Raw genomic sequence first — 9,516 nt, forward strand, 5'->3', positions numbered from 1 at the left:
TGCTCCTTCCCCCAAGTGCCTGAGAATTCCCAAACTCCCCCCAAATCCTGCTTTTCCCTTTCTGTTCAGGGCACACCTAAGGAAGAAATTCCACTTGAAATCCTGACAGGAATCAGGAAAAGCAAAGCTGTTCCCATGGAAGATGGGAAAGGGATTCACCTGGCACAGGCAGGGAGAGGAGGAGGATGGAAGGCTGAGGATGAGGATGGGGGTGGAAGTGGGATGGGACCCAAAATAGAGGCACAAATCCCCACTGGAATTCAAAGCACGGCTCTTGGAAAACTTTCCCCTCCTCCTCTGGGAGCAGGGAAGGAGAGTCCAGCAGCAGCAGCTTTGGGAGTCAGCACCTTCCCATAAATCCCATAAATCCCATAAATCATAAATGGCCACGGGGTCACTCCCCAGGTAATCCCTGCCCCAAATCCCTCCTGGGACACAAAGAGCCTTCCAAGGAAAAACCCCACAAAAAGGGAAAAGGGAGCTGGAACTGCATTTTCCCAACTTAAATCCCAAAATTTGGGCACATCCCTGAGTCCGTGCAGGGTGCAGAGGGAAGGATGGGCTTGGATCCACACACAAATGCAGCTCAGCTCCTCCGGGGGGGTTCACATGGATCTCTCCCTGTGGAATACCATGGGAGGGATGCACAGGCAGGAATTGCACCGAGAACCCCAAAATTCACATTAAAACCCAGCTGTACAAAGAACCCCCAAATTCACATTACATCCAAAATTCCATGGAAACTTTGGACACCAGTGTGGGACATTCCTGGGATCAAAGCAGCCAAGGACATCATTTCATTCCAGATTTTCCACCCTTATTAACAATTCCTAATTCAAATTAAAACTAAAGCCAAAGCTAGGCCAGATTTAAAGCTCAGACTCAGTTCCACCACGAAAACATTTCCCCTACAAGCACAAAGCCAGAACTGAAAATACAGGAATTAGTGGGAATAGTAGGGGAAAAAAACACCCTATTTTTGCCATTTTGCTCAAATCCCAAAATTATCAGAGCCCAGATAAAGTTCCAATGTTTGAGTTGCTTTTTTTAAGTTGCTCTTTGTAAACTCCTAAATTTAAGCTAAAACAGGTTTGAGCAGGAAAATTATTTCAGGAGGAAAGTCCTGGAACCTGAAAACTTGAAGAATTTCAAAATTTTAAAATAAAAAATCAGAAAAATCCCAGTTTACTTACAATTGTTGCTACCAGGGTTTCACTCCCAAGGATTGGGATTCATTGCCAAGGATGAGGATTCATTCCCAGGGACTGGGATTCATTCCCAGCACCTGGACATGCAGAGGTGCTGAGGCTCCACCTGAGCTGAGCAAAGAATTTGGGATTTGTGCTAAAAATCAGGGAAGAAACTCGTGGAGCAGCAAAGCAAGCTCCTCCCTCAGAGGGGGAGGATTTAGGAATGGCCTCCAGCATCCAGCACTTGCTGCTTTCCCGGGAAATCCAGGGATTTCCAGCCCTCATCACCTCCCTGACCTATCAGGTATCCCCATTTTCCCTGAATGGGGCAGCAAATTCCAACCGGGATTTTATGGAGCCTGAATGACATCACCCCCAGGCACTGCACGGCACCTTTGTCTCCCAAAATGCCCGGAAAACAAGGAATTCTCTCTTTGGGACACAGATGGATGAGTGGCACCCATTCCCAACATCCCCAAAAACAGAAGCCATCCCGTCCCCTCCATGCCAAGATCCACGCTGAGGCAAAACCTGAAATTTCACCTCCTACTTCACATACCTGCAACACTAAATATTCCCAAAATTCACCAAATCAAAGCCCCAAATATCCCGTTCTGAGCCCAAACTCATCCCAAATTTAACTCCCAATCACGAGGTGACCCTAAAATCCCATTCCAAAGGGGAGCAGCTGCAACCTGCAACCCAAAAAATATAAAACAGAACATTGCAAGGTCCTGGCTGAGCTCAGAGTCACTCCTTAGACAGAAATAAATAGAAATAAATAAAAATAAATAGAAATAAATAGAAATTCTCCAAGGATTTATTTCTTACCTAATTATAGCTGAAGGCTAATGTCCTGGGATTTTGCCCAGCAGGAGCAGGGACACCTTGGGAATTGCTCTCAATTCCACAGGAGAGAATAAATCCCTTTCATGCTCCTTTACACCAGAAATTTGCCATAAAATTCCAAACTGGGAATGGGTTGTGCAGGCGAACACCAAGCACCAGGCTCTGGAGATTTTCCCTGGTGGATTTCCAGCTGCAAAAAGCTGGAAATTATAATTATTTCCTGCTACCTGGGAATGACACACTTTGGATTCCCAGCTGGAAAACTTCCACTGGTGCATTTCAAACAGGAAGGGGAAAATGGAATTATAAAGGTGCTGGGGAAGCTGTAAAATCTTGCAGCAATCCAGAGGGAATCCACTGGAAATGAAATTCCACAAGGAGCTCCAGCTCCTTCCTGATCCAGCCTCTTCCTCACATCAATATTTTGGGATCAAATTTTGACTCCCGGCTCATATTCTCCTGAATTTTAGGTCCAGCTCCACATCATTCCCAGGGATTGTAGCCTCTGGGATGGATCCCAAAAAGCTGAAGCTCACAGGAGAGGTACAGCTGCAGGGATGGAGCACTTTTAGGGAAGTTTACCTCCAAAAAATGGGAAAAGTCAGGACAAAAATCAAGGGAAAAAAAAAAATAACCTGTTCTACCAACACTCCACCAACCACAGCCACACTTGGACATCCTCAAGACTTTTCCTCGAGGAGTTCTAAAATTCTGGAAGGAAAAATGCCCATTAAAACCAGGTGTTGATAAATCCTCTCTTCCCTTCCAAATATCCAAACAAATTACATTTAAAATTCCATCAGCAGATCTGGGAACAGGCTGCCCCAAGAAGCTCCAGCTGCCCCATTCCTGGAAATGTCCCAGGTCAGGATCCCAAATTCCCCATTCAGGCTCCCAAAGCCAAATATATAAAGTGAATTTTCCTTAAATAATCAAACTTTCCAGACACATTAAAGCTGGAAAACCCACGGATATGCTCAAGAAACAGAGTCAAGTTTCCTCCTCTTCCCATCCCACAGCCCTTGGGACCATCATTAATCTCCTTAATAAAGGGGAGGAGCATTCCAAGGGAAATGCAGGTGGAAAACTCAGCTTTTCCCTCCCCTCAGCATCTCCCAGGTGGACTGGAATGTGCTCCAGGACCCAAATGTGGGTGTTTAACCACAGCACTTTTGCCAGGAGCTTGTGCTGAGGGAACCAACCTTATGGATGGTTTTCCTTAAGGAAAGGCAGAAAATAGAATCCAGATTCCCAGAAAAAAAAACCATCCCAAAGTGACACCAGCATGGAATAGGCCTGGGAATTCTACAGCCCAAAGGAACATAAAAAAAAAAATCCCTGGGAACAGCCACAACTAAAAACCTGGAGCTCCAAACTGTCTGCATCCATACGGGGTCACATTAACAAAACCAGTGGAATATTCCATAGTCTGATCCTAAATCCCAACCCTCCAAACCACCCAGCAAGCCCCACCAGATCACCAGGACGGCTGGAAAAGCTTCTTCCCCCAAAAGGGAGCTGAAATCCTGTTGGGGAGGTCTCCAGAAGCAGATGGATAAATGGAGTTTCCATGATGACAGAAGGGTGTGAGGAACAGAAATCCCTGGAGTCTCAATTCTGTCCTATCACAGAGCTGTCACTGGTCCAAGGGGTTCCTGCACCCTCAGGATGAGGACAATCTTGGAATCTTCTTCCAGGAAACAACAGCACCAAGAGTTGAAGTGGCTGCTGCTCACAGCAGGATACAAACATCCATCCATGTCCATCAGGAACAGATTGTCCAGAGCAGCTGAGGCTGCCCCTGGATCCCTGGAAGTGCCCAAGGCCAGGCTGGATGGGGCTTGGAGCAGTCTGGGACAGTGGGAGGTGTCCCTGCCATGGCAGGGGTGGCACCGGATCAACTTTGAGGTCCCTTCCAACCCAAACCACTCTGGGATTCTCAGCAGGTCCTGGCTGGCGTGGGCAGCTCCATGGAGAAGCTCCATGTGGAATGTGGTGGCAGCTCTGAGCTCTGGGAATTGGGTTGTTCCAAATTTGAGCATCCAAAGAGTCAAGGAGAGCTGGTTCTACTGGACACTGAAGTTCCCAGGAATGCAAGCTCTGGTTGATAAGTGGACACGGAGAGCGACCCATGAGGTAAAAAGGAGCCAGAGTTCCTTTCCTACAGGAGAATTCCAGTAAAAGCCATCGGCACGGACGCGCCATCCTTCAGCTCCTGGCTCAGCATCCACCTTCTCCGGCCAGCCTGGAGCTCCAGCTCAGCAGCATCCCTGGAAGTGTCCAAGGCCAGGCTTGGAGCACCCTGGGACAGTGGAAGGTGTCCCTGCCATGGCAGAGGTGGAATGAGATGATCCTTAGGGCCCCTTCCCACCCAAACCATCCAGTGAATAATTCAGTGATCAGAGCCTGAGGATTCACGGGGCTCTGATCAAACCTCTCCAAGCAGCACAATCCCAACGTTCCGAGCTACAAAAGCAACTCATCCCAAAAAACCCAACCCTGCACGTCCCTCCTCATCCCAGCCCGCGGCGGGTACGGAACGGGGGAAGCCACAAACATCCCACAGCCAGCACGGCTCCGTTTGAATTCCACTCTTCCCAAACACCCAACAGGTCCTCAGACATTCCCAGCAACCTTCAGCCAATTATCCCTAACGATCCTTTTCTCCAGGTAAAAGCTCTGTGCTGGGAAAAGCACATCCAAATTAAGAAACGCGACTCGGACGCGGAGGGAACGCCGGGATTCGAGGTGGGGATGGGGAAACAGCAACCCTCAAACACCAGGACACCTCCCAGAAACTTCCTGAGTCCCAACACGCAACACTCACCCCAAGGAAACCCCAAAATCAGGCCAATTAATCCATAATTCCATTAAAAAGTTGTTAGAAGAGCTACTCCAGCTTCCTTCAACAGCCCAGGTTGGCGCCACTGGACGTTTTTAAACAACAAACAGTGACACGAGACAACCTGGACACTTTTGGACACCAAATTCCAAGTGCCAGATCAATCCCGGGCACAAGGGTCCCTCCACAGGCTCCAGACAAAGGTAGAACACCTGAATTACCCTGAAAGTTTTGGGATGAACAAGAGTCCTTTGGACCCAGAGGCTCTCCCAGGAAGGGATCATCCCACCAGGGTTAAGCTGAAGCAAACCAGGATTTACTCCCATCCCGGGAGCCACGTCTGGCAAAGCACAACCTGGACTCCAAAGGAAATCCTCCATTCCTCACTAATTTTAGAAGGCTCAGCCACCGGCATCGTTTCAGCTGCAACAAGGGGAAGCTGTTCCTCAGCTGCTCCAGGTGGGCACGGGCAGAACTCCCTCAAAAAAGGTTTGCTCTGTTGTCCCTGCTCAAAAAAAACCACCATTTTTAGCTTTGCCTCCAATCCGGCCGTCGCTTGGGGGGTGCTCCGTGCCAGATGTCTGCTCCTTCCACCCCAGAGCTGGCAAAGTTTACGGAGCCCCTCAATCCTTCGCCAAGGAAGTCTAAAAATGTAAAAATAGCGTTGAGAACCAGCGGGAAACGGGTGTGGGGAGAGAAAGCCGGCAGGGACGGAGTGACTTCTCAGGAGAGGCGATAAAGCCGGAGGCCCTGGCGGGATCAAGGGGGTGGGTTGGTGCAATTCCCCATCCAAAGGAGAACCAGAGTTCCCGGCCATTAGGCTGCTCCCCCTTCCCTGGCTCCTTCCTCCTGGCAGAAAATGGGGTCAGGGCAAGGGCCGCCCGGGGGGAGAGAATTCCAGGGGTAAAAGCAAGACGAGGCTCGGTAACTAGGAAAAAGAGCATTAATAACAATAATAATAATAAAGAAGGTACGGAAAAATGGCCCCGCGGCGAGGCCGGGACACGTCCGCACGCTCCGCCCGGCTCCCCCCGCGCACCCCGGGCAGGGACGGGACAGGGAAAGGGACACGGACAGGGGCAGGGGGGATACAGCCCCCGAGCCCACCAGCCACCCCCGGCACGGCCGCTCCCGCCGCTCCCGCCGCCCGCTCTCCGCCCTCCCCGCGCTCCCTGCCCGCCCTTCCCGCGCCCGCCCCGGCCGCGGCCATCACGCGAGGCCGGGGATGCGCGGCCTACCCCGGACCGGCGGGAGGACGGCGGGAAGGGGAAGGGCGGCGGGACAGGGAAAGGGCAGGGGCAAAAGAACGGCAATGGGAAGGGGAACGGGAAGGGGAAGGGGCAGCGGCCCGGCTGCCGGCGGTCGCGCGGTGCCGGCGGGCCCGAGGCCGCGGAGGGCCCGCGCTTACTCCGGCGTGGGGTGCTCCGGGTCGTAGAAATCCCCCATGGTGGGTGGGCGGGCGCGGGGCTCCGCAAGTGCCCCCTGGCCGGGGAGGCCCCGCTCGCCCCGTCGGGGCTCCTCACATGGTCCGGCGGGGCCCCCCCGCCACCCGCGCCCAGCCCGGCCCGGCCCCGCCGCGATCCGCCCCGGCCGCCGGCTCCTCCTCCCGCGGCACCGCGCAGCGCCGGGATCCCTCCGGGAGCGGCCGCCGAGCCCCGGGACACGCCGGCATCGGGCCCGGGATGTGGCCGCGAGCAGCCGCGGCCCCGCCGGGAATTTGCTCGGCGCGCAGCGGGATCGCCCCCGAGAGCGCCGAGGCCACAGCGGGCACCGGGACCGCGATCAGCCGCGGTGCCACCGGGATCCCGCCCGGATCAGCCGCAGCACCGCCGGGACCACCTTGGGACCCTATTGGGATCATTGCAGGGATGGCCGGGGGCACGCCAGAATCTGCCTGGGTGTCACTGGGATCCCACCGGGATCCAGGAAGGGGTCAGCGGGGCACACCGGGATCAGCCGCGGGACTGCCGGGATTGCCTCCAGGTCAGGACTGGACCCCCAGGATCCCCTCCAGGTCAGCCCTGCACCTCCAGGATCTCCTCCAGGTCAGCCCTGCACCCCCAGGATCCCCTCCAGATCAGCACTGTGCCTCCAGGATCTCCCCCAGGTCAGCCCTGCACCCCCAGGTCAGCCCTGCACCCCCAGGTCAGCCCTGCACCCCCAGGATCCCTTCCAGGTCAGCACTGTGCCTCCAGGATCCCCTCCAGGTCAGCCCTGCTCCACCAGCATCTCCTCCAGGTCAGCACTGTGCCTCCAGGATCTCCTCCAGGTCAGCCCTGCAACCCCAGGATCCGCTCCAGGTCAGCCCTGCACCCCCAGGATCTCCTCCAGGTCAGCCCTGCACCTCCAGGATCTCCTCCAGGTCAGCACTGCACCCCCAGGATCTCCCCCAGGTCAGCCCTGCACCCCCAGGATCTCCTCCAGGTCAGCCCTACACCTCCAGGATCTCCCCCAGGTCAGGACTGCACCATCAGGATCTCCCCCAGGTCAGCCCTGCACCCCCAGGATCTCCTCCAGGTCAGCCCTGCACCTCCAGAATCTCCTCCAGGTCAGCACTGCGCCCCCAGGATCTCCCCCAGGTCAGCCCTGCCCCCCCAGGATCTCCTCCAGGTCAGCCCTGCACCTCCAGAATCTCCTCCAGGTCAGCACTGCGCCCCCAGGATCTCCCCCAGGTCAGCCCTGCCCCCCCAGGATCTCCTCCAGGTCAGCCCTGCACCTCCAGAATCTCCTCCAGGTCAGCACTGCGCCCCCAGGATCTCCCCCAGGTCAGCCCTGCCCCCCCAGGATCTCCTCCAGGTCAGCCCTGCACCTCCAGGATCTCCACGGGATCACACCTGGGTCACTCCCGGGATCAGCCACGGGATCACTAAATATTCCCAGGACCACCAGAACCGTACCAGGCTCACCCCTGGGATCACCAGGGCCACACCAGGTTCTGCCATGCTATTCCCGGGATCTCAGCAGGATTCCCCTGGGGCCACACCACAACTGGCTGCAGGATGTCCTTGGGATCACCCCTGGGATCCTCAGGATCTCATCAGGAGCAGATGGGAGATCACCAGGGCCACACCTGGGTGAGATGCAGGACTGCCAGGATCACCAGGGCTACACCTGGATCACTCATGGGACAGGCAGGATCTTCCCAGGATCTCTCAGCATCACACTGGGATCACCCCCAGGATCACAGAGATCTCTCCAGGACCACACCAGGATCAGCAGCACCCCCAGGATCACCCCCTGAGATCACACCTGGACACCAGCACCCTTTGGCACCAGATCCCTGGGGCTGTTCCAAGCCCCATTTGCCCTAAAAATCACTAAAACTCCTTTTTTTTTCACCTTTTACAGGTCATTTCCCATCTTCCCAATCCCTAGGAGAGCTCCTCAATGGAATGGTGCCAAGCAGTTCTGGAGACCCAGCTGCTCTGGGATACCTGTTCACATGGAATCCTCCAAACCACATTTACAGCTTCCAATATTGAGATTTCTGGGATTTTCCCAGATTTGGGAGCATGGTGTGGGCAGGAGGGAGCCACAGGGATGAGGTGGGAAGCAGATAAGGGGTGAAATATAGGGAAGGACAAAGGAAGGTTTAGTTCCAGTCGTGTGGAAGCGTTTTCCTGGGAAATCCAGCCTGGCCTGAATTCCCAGCAGCTTTTTGGAACCTCTGGAATTGGATCATGACAAGGAAAAGGTGATTTCTGGGATGTTCTCCAAAGCCCTTCCAGGGGCCAGGTGCTGTTATGGGGACAGAAGGAATCCAACAAATTCAAACAAACTGAGCACCGTGGATCCATTCACTTTCTCCATGGAACTGGGGTGACCTGGGGAAAATCTGGGATGCCTGAATTCAGGCTGCCCTGACAGCTGTGGGGTGTTGACTTGGGGCTTTCAGCATTCTCCTCTGAGATGCCAAATCCTTCTGAGGGAGCTGGAGGGGCTCATCCTGGAGAAGAGGAGGCTCAGGGGGCACCTTCTGGCTCCTGAAATTCCCTGGAAGGAGGCTGGAGCCAGGAGGGGTTGGGCTCTGCTCCCAGGGCGTAGGACAAGAGGGAAGGGCCTCAAGGGCAGGTTCAGGTGGACATTGGGAATGTTCCTCCTGGAAAGGGAGGGGATCTCCAGCCCTGGCCCAGCTGCCCAGGGCAGAGGTGGAGTCCCCACTCTGCAGGGATCTGAAAGCCCTGTGGATGTGGCACGTGAGGCATGGTCAGGGTTGGTGGTGCTGAGGTGCATTGGCAGTGCTGAGGAATGGTTGGACTTGATCTTGGAGGGCTTTTCCAACCAAAACCATTCCGTGACTCCCCAGAAATGAATCTTTGTTTCATTCCCTCTCCAGGCAGATCCAACAGGCCAAGCCATGACTTGTTGCTCCAATGGGAACAAGCCCAGGAGAGCTGCAGCTCCAGCACCAGGAAAGAAGGAATCAGGAGCAGCCTGGGTTACCCACAGTGACCTCTGTGCTGTGATCCTGCCTTTTCCAGAGGCTCAGGAAAACAAGTGGTGCTGTTGGAAGTGCCTGGCTCGTGTCCTGTCCAAACAGCGGCATCGATTCCCAGTAACTCCCTGCCTGCCCAAAGGTTGGGTGGTTCACTTTTCCTGCTGTTTATTTTTATAAATCAATGGTGGACACGATCA

At 54.7% G+C, this 9,516-nt stretch overlaps 1 protein-coding gene across 1 annotated transcript in view; it reads right to left on the reverse strand.

The window, feature by feature from the left end:
- The window catches only part of SETD2 (SET domain containing 2, histone lysine methyltransferase), a 50,823-nt gene extending 44,358 nt beyond the window's left edge, over positions 1-6,465 (reverse strand). The window contains exon 1 of the mRNA XM_041408450.1: positions 6,290-6,465. Coding sequence (XP_041264384.1) covers positions 6,290-6,327 — 38 coding nt within the window. The 5' untranslated portion in view covers positions 6,328-6,465. The remainder of the gene's footprint in view (positions 1-6,289) is intronic.
- Positions 6,466-9,516: the final 3,051 nt, after the last annotated feature.

This window comes from Onychostruthus taczanowskii, unplaced genomic scaffold, assembly GCF_017590055.1.
Source record: "Onychostruthus taczanowskii isolate IOZ18803 unplaced genomic scaffold, ASM1759005v1 scaffold3, whole genome shotgun sequence".
NCBI lineage: Eukaryota > Metazoa > Chordata > Aves > Passeriformes > Passeridae > Onychostruthus > Onychostruthus taczanowskii.